At 45.3% G+C, this 13,666-nt stretch overlaps 1 protein-coding gene across 1 annotated transcript; it reads right to left on the bottom strand.

The window, feature by feature from the left end:
- Nucleotides 1-1,135: 1,135 nt before the first annotated feature.
- Nucleotides 1,136-8,643, bottom strand: rabgef1 (RAB guanine nucleotide exchange factor (GEF) 1). The gene is made up of 9 exons (XM_030100234.1): nucleotides 8,583-8,643; nucleotides 5,878-6,069; nucleotides 5,589-5,800; nucleotides 5,344-5,510; nucleotides 4,733-4,814; nucleotides 4,495-4,627; nucleotides 4,080-4,171; nucleotides 3,696-3,952; nucleotides 1,136-3,572 (listed from the first exon to the last, which is right to left on the bottom strand). Exons 2-9 carry the CDS (start codon nucleotides 6,054-6,056, stop codon nucleotides 3,153-3,155), a joined length of 1,542 nt encoding a protein of 513 aa, XP_029956094.1. The 5' UTR covers nucleotides 6,057-6,069; nucleotides 8,583-8,643; the 3' UTR covers nucleotides 1,136-3,152.
- Between the last annotated feature and the right edge of the window lie 5,023 nt (nucleotides 8,644-13,666).

Raw genomic sequence — 13,666 nt, 5'->3', positions numbered from 1 at the left:
CACACACACACACACATCAAATGTAAAAGGTTTCCACAAAACGAGACGGAATGTCGGTGACCGAGCTGTGAAACGTTCCATTGAGACAGGTTTGAGAAGGCAGAAGTCCAAGGTGACATTTCTGAAGGTGTTGGTTGCTGTTCAGCGTCCCGCAGGAGCAGGTGCAGTGAGCGGCCTCTGCTGCTCTCAGATACTTGAATTATTTGAGCTGGAGGTCAAAACGCCAGCAGAGACGGTGTCCTCCTTCAGAGCCGTCCAGGTGTGTCCATTTCCAGGGCCTGTGGCCACACAGAGGGGCGGGGGGGGGTCCGGGTTTCTTTCATCCGTGGAGTCCGCCAGAGAGCAGCACGGAGACCTGAGAGCACCACGGCTCTAAAATAACCACAGGAAGGAGTCGCTGAGTCTCGCGCCGGGAGACGGCTCCACGAAGACCGAGACAGAACAACCCGGTGAGGAGAGTCGCTCACCAGCAGCTCCAAGGGGTGAATTTCACCTTCTGGATGGAAAAAAGCTGCAAAAACTCACAATGAGAATAATCCAGATCGAGTCCGGGTTTCAAGGGCCGGACATGGTTTCCAAACACACACACTAAATACTCCACACACACCATACACACACACACACACACGCTTGGATCAGATCATCTGTGTTCATGAATTAATCAGAAAACTTTCAGCTGAAACAATCTACAGTTGAGGAAACATCCTGATGATTTGCTCAAGGGTTTCCAGGAGAGCCTGGAGAAGAACTACAGAACCTAATCCTATTGATTCCTTCAGGTGTCGGGAATAGAGTCTGTCCTTCACACTGACCTGGATTCATTCAGAGCGTCAGGAAGGAAGAATCCGTCACGGCTGTTTTCTCTTCAGACACACTGGATCACCGTACAGACCAGCCGACAGCAGACTGTCCTTGACTATGTGTGTGTGTGTGTGTGTGTGTGTGTGTGTGTGTGTGTGTGTGTGTGTGTGTGTGCGCGCGTATCATGTGGAGTTCAAACCGTACGATGTGCTAAAGATAGTACATTCTATTTACCGAGAAGAGTAAAATAGAAATCTGAATCTGGGGCAAGTTGAACATTCGGCTCAGAACAAAAACAAGATTCACTTGGTTTCATTTTAATGTTTTTTTTTCTTTATTATTTCACTGAAATGAAAAAAAAAAGAACATTTACACACTTTTCCAATAGGTACACTCATCAGCTCAGTTTAAAACATTTTATTATTCTTATTATTATTATTCAGTTTTTCTTAATTTTATTTATATTTCAAGTTCAACATAAATGTTTTTATTTTGGGAACATTTTTTGCTCAAACAGAAGCAAATAAACTATTTTCAGCCGATTAGCACACATTTAATCTGTTGTAATCCCTACACTAATGAAAGTTTTCTGACACAGATGAAATAATAAAATAAATATTCTAAGTGGTTCCCATAGTTTGAAACACTGAAACTCATAAAACAATGCAAATCTACCAGTGGTAGTATTTTCAAGAGGCTGTTAAGAGTAAAATCAACCTGTTCTGTCATGATACAGTACATCAGAAAAATAAAAATCTTTATATTTGAGCACTCTGTGAAACCACCTTTTAATGACCGTTAGTATGAGAGACTGAAAAAAAGTGTTTCTTCAAGTGAATTTGATGAAATGACTTGATTCAGTAATAGATTCTGTCTCTTCAGCTGCATTTTGCCACATGTGAAAACATGAAGAAATGAAATGATGTTGCTGTTACATCGATGGATGAAGTGAAAAACACGGTCAGTAAAATTATTAAAGTGCAATGAAAGAGAAAAACTCTCCGAATCTCCCAAAACAGGTTTCTTTTAAGTAAACGACAACAAAACTCAACACAAAGCATTTTACAGAAACATGATATTCTTGGTGTGTTTATGGTGTAAATACTTGGACTGAGGTTTTTTTTTTTAAATCCCTTTGATGTATGTTCATTTTATTTCGGTTTTGTCACATCGACTGATAAAATGAAATGCAATGACTTTCTGTTTTACTGAATGGATTTATTATCAAATAAATAAATAAGCTAACATTTAGGCTGACCAACGATCTTAACATTGTGAAAATAACTGCTTTTTTAAGCTGTTTTACTTGTAACACAGTGCTGCCAACTCTCACCCGTTATACTGAGAATTCTGAAGTCATTTTTTAAAATCTTTCTTAAATTTAAAAGTTATTATTCATTACCTACACCTATCAATTAAATCCAATGTGATTTGCACATTCAGTTTCAGATCGTTATGTTTTATTGAAAAAAACATTCTTTCATGTTTTACTATGTAAAACTTATTTAGCATAATGTCATAATTTACAGGGGAAGAAGACATAACGGGAATTGTTTGTTTAAAAAACACATCTAAAATCCCTTTTTTTTCAACAGTATAGTCTCCTGGAAAGTTCTCTGATTCTTTTATAATTTGACGTCCATCACAGAAAACACGTTAGAATAAAGTGAGCAGACAGAAGTCGCGGGGGGCCAGCTGGTAAAATGTCTCTCACCACAATAACAGCAGCGTATCTGTAAAAATCATGCCCAATCTGAAACTAAGCAAGTAAATCACATTCATCTATATGCATAAACTCCTCGCGGTATTTTGCACAGGCGCTCGCGTACAGTTACCGTCCAAAACTTCCCGCAGAAAACGCGAGACGCGAACGTGAAGAGTTGGCAGCTCTGAGTGACGTAATGCCGAAGACGAGCGTTTAGCTGCTAATGCTAGGTTGCTACTGACACTCTTCACATTTATCGATCTAATAAAGCACAGCTAGAGGTTTGCCAGTAAGTTGTAAGATTTTCTTGACATTGCTGTATTTCTAGTTCATAAAGCGCTTGACGACACTTTAGCGCGGACGCGTTAATGTGTGCGTGCAGCGGCTGCTCAGTGTACGTAATGAAGAGGGTTAAGTGGGTTAGTGCTAACCAGTGTAGTAGGAGTCAGTTAAGTTCATGAGTTTAGGACCCGTTTCCATGACAACGCTGCTCGGAGCCGCTGAAAACGCAACTTTTCGAAAGCGACACCCCTAGGTGAAACTTTTCCAAAAACTGAAGAGATGTTCAGGTGTTAAACGTTGGGACCGGGCGGCTCTGAGCTACACCTTGCTATAATGTCAACTGCACTAAACTTTTTCACCTGGACTAGCCGGCGAACACCTGGGGCGTGAGCGGGGGCGGCAGGTTGTCGTTGTCCATGTTGTTGGCGTCGATGGCCGAGACGGTGCAGGACAAAACCTCCAGCGGGTATTTCTCCAGGATGCCGTGCACCTCCCGCTCCACGCTCTGGGTCCAGGACAGCAGGTCGGCCTGCAGGCCGCGGGCCGCCTCCGCCACCGCCTCCTGCCGGCTGCCCAGGCTGGACAGCAGCTCCAGGTTGTGGTTGAGCTGGGCCAGGGCGGGGTTGGCGGCGCCGGCCCCGCCCGCCGGTCCCCCGCCCGACCAGTCGCCCTCCGAGCCGCCGAAGCGCGGCGACGCCTGGCCCGACATGTAGCGCTCGAACTCCTCCGGGGAGAGGTTGAGCGACTGGGCGTCCAGCTTCTCGATGAAGGCTGCAGCACAGCACTGAGGACACACACACACACACACACACACACACACACACACACACACACACACACCGTGTTTCCATTACACACCGTCATGATTCATGTTTTCATGCAGTCAGCGTTCTGGTTAATGGCGGACCAGGTTGGTGAAGTAGTATCCGTCCTCGCCGGTCATCAGCCGGCTGGGGTTGCAGAAGCGAGTGATGTACTGGATGTTGGACTGCAGCCGCGGCGGGTTGGCCTTCAGCACGATGTAGATGAGCGCCGGCAGGAAGTCGTCGGCGGAGGCCGGCTCGTTCTTGGTGATCCTGATGGCGCTGAAGATGTGCTTGCTGCAGCGCGTGATGCAGCCCAGCTTGTCCCGAGGAACCCTCTTGGAGTCCATCTCGATGATGTCTGAAGGGACGTCGGAGGTTTGAGAGGCTCAACAGATCAGCACCGGCAGTTTTCAAGCAAAACCTGTGAACTGACTGAACAGCGTGACGGCCGTTCTCCACCTCCACCGAGCCCTGCATCCAGATACCTGTTATGGCTTTCACCACGTTCTCCGACACTTCGGGGATTTCCTCGTCGAAGGACACACACAGCATCTGGATGGTCACCCAGTGTAACGCCCTGCGGACCACAGGGTGGACAGCGTTCAGCAGGGCCAGTCCCAACCTCCTCCTCCTCCTCCTCCTCCTTCTTTAGCGTTCTTGTTTTTTAGCGAGAGCTGATGTAACCGGGCTCATTCGTTGCAGTAAATTACCCCCATGGGTGACAGACGTGCACTCAGCAGCTGCCGCTGTGCATTCAGATGTGAGAGGGACACTGAGAAAAGGGCTAAAAATGGCCAAATGTGTGATGAACCGCACCGACTCGGACAGACCGTCCAGACACAAGCTCTGCGCAGCCGGACTGGAACAAATACCTCATTTTAGTAAAACGTAGAGGTTTACCTGATCCGGTTCTGCGTGGCCAGGTCTTTCTTCTCATCATCGGTGGTTTCCGGGCAGAAAACGCTCTTATACAGGCGAGTCATGATGTACTTCTCCACTTGGTCCATCACCTGCTCCACAGGCTCTGAGGATCCTGGTGAAGGAGGAGGAGGCGACGGGACTCGTTACCACGCTGTGCTGCCACCTGCTGGCGGGGCCCAGACTCACTCACAACTCCCACGTGTGGCTCGGAGCTGACCTTTGAAGTGGCTCATCAGGCGGTCGGCCATGCCCTGATAGAAGTCCTGAACGCACTCCGAGAGCTCGTCGGCGCTCAGGTCCTGTCAGAACCAGAGGTCAAAGGTCAAAATGAGATTACTGGTGATCATAGGTAAAAATGCTGAGTGATACATGTCTTTCTGAAAACTGTCTTTCTTCATTTGTCTGACCGAACTTCACCCAGAGATCTGATCTATTCATAGCTGTTTCTTTAATGTCTGGTAATGGATGCTGCTCTCTCTAATCAGCTTTGAACTGTTTGCTCATAACTTCTTGCACGTGACGCGTGAGTGTGGATGACAGAATCTGACCATTTTTAGACTTCTGCTTTCTGCTGTCGTCTTTAAAAATATCCAGAAAGCAGCTGTGACGAACAACGATGATTCTGTTCATTGTGCATTATTAATATGCACTTTATTGCCATTAGCCCATGTTCACGATGAATTATTCTGTTTCTGGGATAAATATTTCAGGGAATACCATCGTAGTCTTACGCCTGATGCTTTTACCTTCAACCATCTGGAATCAAACTCGACTGAATTCAATTTGTAAAATGATCAAAGGTCAAAAACATCCACGCGTCCCACGCACTTTCTTGCTGGACATGTTGACGATGAAGGCTCTGCACTGCTTGTGGATGTCTCTGCCGGGCTTCTGGAGGTTTTTCAGGAAGTCCACGAAGTCCCTGGAGACCTGGTCCGTGTCGAAGCTGGCGCGGCGGCTCGTGGACGGACTCGGCGTCTTCCCCTCCTGGTTTTCTGTCAACCAACATGCGCATTTAGAAGGAGCTGGAGTTACCTTCACCGACTAAAGCGAGACGGCGCTGAGCGTGAAACCTTTCTTGGACGCGGTGCGTGACGACGGGCTGAAGAACTTCTTCACGGTGGTCACTTTCCTCGTCTTCTCGTTGGTCTTCTTCTCCTCGAACTTGGAGAAGGGGCCCAGGGAGGCGTGTCCCGGCTGCTGCTGCGGAGCCGAGGCCTGGGAGTGGGGCTGGGTCTGCGTCCCGTGGCTGCTGGCGTACGCCGCTTCCTCCTCTCTCTGCAGCCTGGGCGGAGAGACGGCGGACTCCAGTCAGTCTGGTTTTAGAGAAAGCAAAAGCGCGGCCGGATTTCAGGCGCTCACTTCTCTGCCAAGGCCCAGTCGTCCTGGATCTGCTTCTGCCGCACCCGCTGGTACTCCTCCCTCCAGCACTTGGAGCACAGGCCCTGCCAAGCTGCGTTGCCGTAGTAACCGCATCCCTTCTTGCACAGCAGGTCCGATTGGTCCACGTGAATCCCGCGTCGCTCCGTCCGCTGACTCATGATGCCAGATGACCTGCGATGAAAAATTCATGGTCTCGTTAGGATGTTTGGAGGCACTGCTGCTGCTTGGGCTGACACACACACACACACACACACACACACACACACACACACACACACACACACACACACACAGAGCATTTATATATCTCATATTCATCACTCACTCCAAAAACACTCCAAACCCGACTTGCTCGCCAAAAATAAAGCAAAGTGTGATGAAGAACAATTGAAATTTGTTATATAAGAATTTTGTTGCATAAGGACTGTAATGTTATTCCCCCACTGCACTGTTACCCATAATGCAACTTCTCACTCCTCGCCCTCATCCCTGCTCCCCTCACTTGTCTTCTTCTTTGCGTCATGAATGACCAACAAACACGGGAGGAGAAATTAAAAGAGGAAGTTGCTTTTAGAGAAACAAAGTCATACATTAAATCTGCATGTGTAAGCTTGAGTTTTGTGTGAAAAACAGTGAGTTACCATGTATCTGACTGCCGGTTAAGACAGGAAACACCCTGAACAAGTCATCAGTCATCACAGGCGGACGACAGTCACACGCGTTCACAGCAAAAAGCAAAGTACAGTCCTCAAAGTGAAACTGACTGAAATGAATCGAGCTGAAATCTTAAATTATATCTGCCATTAGTGCTCCTCTTCAAGCAAGAGCCTCTCACTCCGCAGCATTACTCACACGATCTGTGCAAGTTTCTGCAAATTCACATTTATTCAGTGGGTTTGATAAAAAAGCTGCTTTGTTAGCAGTAAAGCAGCGAGGCTACTCCGACACATCACTGGCTTCTGGTCCACAAGAAACGCTGACATCTCCAGTTTCACTTGCTTCTCTTATCAAAATTGTGCAAGAACAGCAGTTAATTGTGTTAAAAATGTCTACTTAATACTCTCTTTGTAAGAATTACGCTTTACAGGAAAAAGTCACCCTGAGGACCAGATTAAACGCTCTGACTGGCCGGTTTTAGATCGTGGGCGTTATGTTTAACATTTAACCAATTGTCTAACAATCAAATTATCTGTTTTTTTGAAGAGTTCACTTCCTGACCTCTGACTCTACAGTTCACAACCATCCCTGTGGCACTTGGCCCTGCGATGTATGGTTGTCTAATGTCATACATGGGACACCAGTGTGTCTCCAAGCAGCTGGACAGAAAGAGGAAGCGTCTGGAGGTGAGTCAAGACCACTAACGCTGAGGAAAAGGAAGTATTTAAAACACAAACGCTGAATTTGAAAGTTAGGTTTGATGATGATGTGAACGTTCTTGGAAGTGCTGGAGATATTCTGTATGCGATCCCACTTAAAAATCCAGACTCCAAACAGGATGTTGGGAAGTGAGAGCAAACCACTCAACCACCAGGCAGCTGTACTTTATATTTAAATTCTATTCACCATCATTTGTTTTGAATACAAAGTAAATTTTCTCATTTTGGGAAGAATAAAACATTCATTTCTTTATGTTTTTGTGCTGCCATACATCTGGTAATCTATTATCTTACCTGCAAACAAAAAAAAAAAATCTATTCAGTATACCTTTCAACTAAACTTTTCAACAAAAATGCTCAAAAATTCAACAAGCAAATTTAAAAGAAGGTTAGAAATTGAAGAATTAAGACTAGAAACCATTGTAATTACAGCTTCATCTGAGTACTTTAGCAATAATTTAGCATTGTGTTGCACTTGCCCTAAAATATCAGTGGTTTAATTCGTATTTCCAGGATTGAGTTGGGTAGCTACTGAAGAATCAGTGTGTAGTAATTGTGTTGTGGTTTTACATGCACATGTGCTGTACAGGTAGATCATCACAGCTGTCTTATCCTGAGTTATGTAACTCACTGCTTATTCATTAACCTTTACAGCAAGTAATCAGAATCCTGACCAAGAATGGCAGCAACAGTTTGCAAAGAGTAATACTAAGTTATTAACAATAAAAATGAGGATAACCAGAGGTGGAAACATTTGAAATACTAATATCAACCACAGATGAACCTTTTGGTAAACTATTTACAAACATTAAGGTTTTTTTTGGCCCAGTTTCTCCACTTATTCAGAAAGCAGTGTTATAACAGTGTTATCCCACACTAAGACTCCAGATCTGCTCCAGTTCCTCCAGATGAGTCCCTGAAGCTCTGAATAGCCCAGTCAGATCAAATATTTACCAACTTAATGTGTTTGTGTCAGTGACAGAGTCAGGTCTTCCCTGGGTGGAGACCTGGCGGCTGCAGAGGCCATAACACTGACATGCGTGTGCATCTCATAAAAGCATGCAAATGGTGGAGCTGATCACTGTGCATGCATTTTCCCCTCAACCCATCATCACCCCTGAGAATCCTGGTTCATTCAGGCTTTCCTGTCATTTACCTCCACGTTGTGCAGCTAAACCAATGCAGCCGAGGTGTAGTCAGCTACCGGAATGAATCACAGCTTCCCAGGAAATCCAAACATGCCTCCAGACGACTTGAATTCAACTTTATGAACGTGTCCTGAAGCTACGAAGCTGCTGTGGTACTCACCTTTTGTGTTTTCAGCGAACATAAACCGACACAGACCTTCAGCTCCTCTTCTTCCTCCGCCTCCTGATTCCAGAAATGGGCAGTGACGTAAACACGTAAACCCGGAAGTCCCGTGAACGCTCCACAAAGATTTCATTAATTTTATTTTCTATATTTAATTTAAATAAAAAAAAAACGTGTGAGTTTTACCAATAAATGCACCTGCATGGTACTTTGTGTACTTCCGCCACATGGACTAAATTTAAGGACGACTCAATGATGTCAGTCGCGTGATACTGTGATCACGTGACTGACGGAGAAGACCGAACTAGCACGAAGTTTCCCGATGACGCAAAGGTCTTAGTGCACGACTAAACTACGGTTAATGATACGGTGTTAAAAATGACTGGTAATAATCAGTCTTTAAAAATGAAGACGGTATGTGGTTTCACATCACAAGTCATCTACAACTCATCAAATGATCTGTGAACACAATTTTTTGGACTCATGACTCTCAACTGTGGAGCTATAAGTGCATTCAACTTTGAAATAAATGTAATATAATGATAAATGTGTGATGAGTCGCTTAGATATTTGGTAATATTGCGCCCTTTATTGACTGCTGTTCTGAATTTAAGATAATAAGTGCATCATGCGTCATATTCACACGTCCTGCTCACCATCGGTGCTCGGGTCCTAAGAATGTGCATTCACAGGTTAAACCTGCCAACATTTTTGATTTATGCAGGAGTCTTACAATTTTTAAACCTTTCTCCTGCCCTACTCCCCATTTGTAAATTCTCCAGCTGTCCCCTGATTTTAAAGAGAAATAAAGAAACAGGATCTCAAAGGTGTGGCTGCTTGTCAGCATCCGTGCAGTGAATGTTGTAAGAAGACTGATGCCCATTTTACACCAGAGGCACTGCGGCTTATAAACTGGATGTGTTTTACTTACGGCAAGACGCACCACAGCCACAACGGACCCACAAGTGACACCCAGCATGTCTGTTTTCTCTGTTTGCCACAGCCAACAGGCATGGAAGACCATGGAAAACCAATACTTTTACAAGTAAAACAAGGCCTCAGGTCCTTGATCCACATCGTTACCACACAGACTGCAGTCCAAGAATGTACTACATATCATGAAGTACTACGTCTTCACTCCTTCCCCAACATAACAATGATACAAACTCAGGCAGGCATTAAACATTTTATTAATATGTCCACCAAACTGGTATCATTTGACTGCTGAACTAAGAACACCAGCTACAATACCCACAATGCCTTGCATTTGTCTGGACTCAGGAAGCCCCAGTAATTCAAAATATGCAAAAAATGAACTGCAGTATATTGACGAAACGCAGCCACAACAAATCCAGTGTAAAATGGGAGTGAGACGACAGTCGGTGTTTAAACATTGCACTGAGGCTCTTATTGACATTGGTGTCATCACGTTCAGCAGGGAGCGCTCAGCTGAAAAACAGGGAGCTGTTGAAAAATTAACTGAGATCTGCTGCTGCTTTACCACAACTGGATGCTAAACTCTCCAAAACCTGCAAACCCAGACACACAGGCTCCTGTGTGATGAATCTAGTGGAGGGAAGATCTGCTGGCAGATGAAGACCTGGTCAAAGGGCCAGAGACCACAGAGTTTATCAGAAAGATAAGATCTGAAAAGTCTGACAACTGCAACTACGGCAGGTCCTTGGGTGACAAAGGGGACCAGAAATAATCAAGTCTTGGACACATTTACACACGAGCACATGCACACACCACAACCTCAGTGCATGATTTAGTATGTGTGGTTTAGAATCTGTAATTAATGACAGTATTTGTTTTCTATTTCTCTTGGTATGACATGTAATTGTATATTGTCATTGATTGCAATTAATATGAATCATATTTGGCTTCAGGAAGCGTGGAGAGTCAATTTGGAAGCTATATTGTAGAACATTTTATTGTCACTATGTATTTAAGGCTCATTAAAAGTCTTGTTGTTGAAATCGGGGGAGGGGTGTTGCCAGTGGAGAGCAACAACCACTCCTAGAAAATCTCCCTTTTTCTTATCAGCCCGATGTTGGCAGGTTTGGGTTGCTGTACGTTGTTTGTTTCAGGACTTGTCCTTCTATGACACAGTTTCCTTGTTTATTCAGCTGATTAATTTGTTAATTTGAAGTCGATCCCAGCTTTTACTCTATTTATTGTCAGTAATATTCCACTAAGTCGAGGCTACAAACTAATCAGTGGCTGTTGTGTGTGGTTGCAGTAAAAAGTTTAACCACCAGATGGCGCCTGAGCTCAGCGGAGAAATCCAGTAGTCCAGGTCCAACTTTTTTTTTTTTTTTTCACATTTCATCCTGGCATTGTCGAATGAAGAAAATTTACAAACCAAAAAAACTCACATTAGTTTTTTTATCAAACTCATTTTAATGACCAAAGTGCTCCCAATCTAAATAGTGGCTCATGTTCTTCACTTCACTTGGTCACAGCTCCAGCTCTGAATTACACTTCAGTAGACAGTGACAGTTTTTAAAAACATGTAGAGGTGAACAAGTGAGTGGGGTGAAAATCAACAGTGACACCCAGTGTTAGTAAGTAAACTTTATAACTGTGGTAATACACGTACAGCAGATGTTGGGACACAGGGTTTACATTTAACCTCTCTCCCTGACTAACTGCCCCTGTGGGGTAACAGAGTGGATCTATCACCTGCACAGAGACTCTGAGACTTCCAGATGTTGGTGGCTGGAACCCCACAAGAGTCACAGTGCTACATAGCCAAGACGGGAAAAAAAAAAAAAAAAGAATATTTCACAGCCGGGGACCATACTTCCTTTTCTCATTTGCAAACCACACCAGGAAGTCATTTCACTGCTGCGGAGAAAAGTATTTTCACTCATTTCATTCGTTAATGCCACAAGTCAAGTAATCACTGGCTTTATTCACCTTCTGCCAAATGCACCAAACGTCATACACTGACACACAAAGCCTCCAGGCACTGCTACATTTCAATGTGCAACCTTTCGAAATCACAGCAGGTCAGGAATATCCCAAACAATATTAACAGACAATTGCAAAAAAATGCAATTAACTGACAGAAAAGGAAAGCAAGAGCATCTCTCTTCCCATCCTGGCAGCTGCTCCGTCTCGTATGGAATCAGGATGCTATGAAGGAGTAACCTTCAGAGCCAGACGCAATGTTTTACTGGAACATCAGGCTTTTGCGCAAAGTTCAACATTCAATCGTTTACTCACTGATATCATTGAAAAATAAGTGTGTGTGTGTGTGTGTGTGTGTGTGTGTGTGTGTGTGTGTGTGTGTGTGTGTGTGTGTGTGTGTGTGTGTGTGTGTGTGTGTGTGTTTTCCGTTGCTAAAACCTCTGATAAAGCGGTCAGTCTGCTTCAAGTGACCTGGTTTTCATTGTGAACTGGTGACCGACTTCCTTCAGCACTTCCTGCTGCTGCCGGTCACAGTCGATCCTGAAACCAGACTCATGACAGGTCAGACACAGTTTTCTGTTTGGTTTTAACGTCTATCAGCAACAAGGGACACGAAAGAAAGACGGTCACCCGTTAATAGGAAAACCAGTTAGTCCTAAACCCCGGCACCGCTCCAGTCTCCAGACACTCCTCTGCCAGTCAGCCGCTGCCTTCAGGTGACTGCAGCGTTCTGTGGAAAACTGAAACTCAGGAATGTTTTTAGCAGCACTGGTATGAATCTGCTTCAAGGCTTTAGTAAAGCAAAAGTAACGAGTTTAAAAAAACAGTTCATTGCCTTTAACCTTCAGAAATGAGTGAGGCCCCACTAACAGTGTCGTTTGCACTTTCCTGCATTGGCCGTCACAGAATTTAAGGGGGCGCTCACAGTTTAGCATTGCATTCGGCCCTGGCCAGTTTCGGGGCCCCAAGCAAGTGCTTGGTTTGCCTGCCGTGTTGCGACGGGCCTGAATGCAGTGGCTGCAGTCTGCAACTGAAGGACCTGGTTGATGCTCCAGCACCGTCATGTGACTCATGAACTTCTGGCGTGCAGCCAGTGGAGGGTCAAAGCTGGAGCGCCTCCTATCGGCACATTTTCTGAGAGGTGTGACTTCCAGCCTCAGCAGGGCAGTAGACTGGAGGCACCGCTGTTCATCTCCACCACAAGTCTGCTAGGTCTGGCGTTGATCAGGAGAAGGTTCTGATCGCGCCTGTGGACGAAGTGGTGATGACCTCCAAACTGTTCCCTCCCGATGTACAACCGACGACGGCTGCACCATCAGAGAGCTGTCGTGTGCCGTGCATCAGAAACGCAGCCGAGAAGCCTCACATGCACAACCACCACTCTCTAGTGTGAGGTGCAGGTGGAAGATGTGCAGAACCACTGCAAAGAAACAGGCCTGTTATTATTGAATTGTCTGTCCACAGTTTTCTTTGTTTTTTAAAGCGGGATGATTTTAAATCCGGAATTTTAGACCTTTGCTAGAAAAAGCTCTAAATTTTCCAGCTTGAGTGAGAATGAAAAAGAAAAGTTGCCTAAACCAAAACCTTTCTTTGATTATGCCCAATTTAATTTCCATAGGTCAGAGACTTAAAAAGTAGTGAGAGAACTGAAGATTTTTAATTTTTAAATCTACAAAAATGGATTTGATTTCATGTCAAATGAGAACAAGATCTAGATATCCTCGGCAGCTGTGTGCAGAAACCATGCTGATTTCAGTCCAGTGGGCCATGTGTTTATACTCGGGTCCACGAGGTCTTTCCTGGACTGGTCATGTAAATAAGGTGTGTGTGGCGGGGGGTATAAACACACACACACAGAGGGCTGGAAACAGATAAGAGTCAGCACACACTGACCAGACAGCTGAGTGCAGCCATGATCCTGATGGGACGCACTCCGTGTCTTCCTGCTCCGGCCACGGTCCACGAGCTCTTCTCCGTGGCTCGAGACGCCAGCATCCTCCCCGACGTCTCCCTGGACCCCGTCCTCACCACCTTCCTGTCCCTGGACTCGTCTGCGGCTCTGCGGCACCAGTATACCTACGCCCAGCGGAGCATGAGCAGCGAACAGCAGGCCCAGTTCAACCTGAACCTGACCTCCGAGCTGGGCGGCCGCACGGTCACCGGTG

Source organism: Salarias fasciatus, chromosome 10, assembly GCF_902148845.1.
Source record: "Salarias fasciatus chromosome 10, fSalaFa1.1, whole genome shotgun sequence".
NCBI lineage: Eukaryota > Metazoa > Chordata > Actinopteri > Blenniiformes > Blenniidae > Salarias > Salarias fasciatus.
This window is presented reverse-complemented; position numbering and strand designations above follow the sequence as displayed.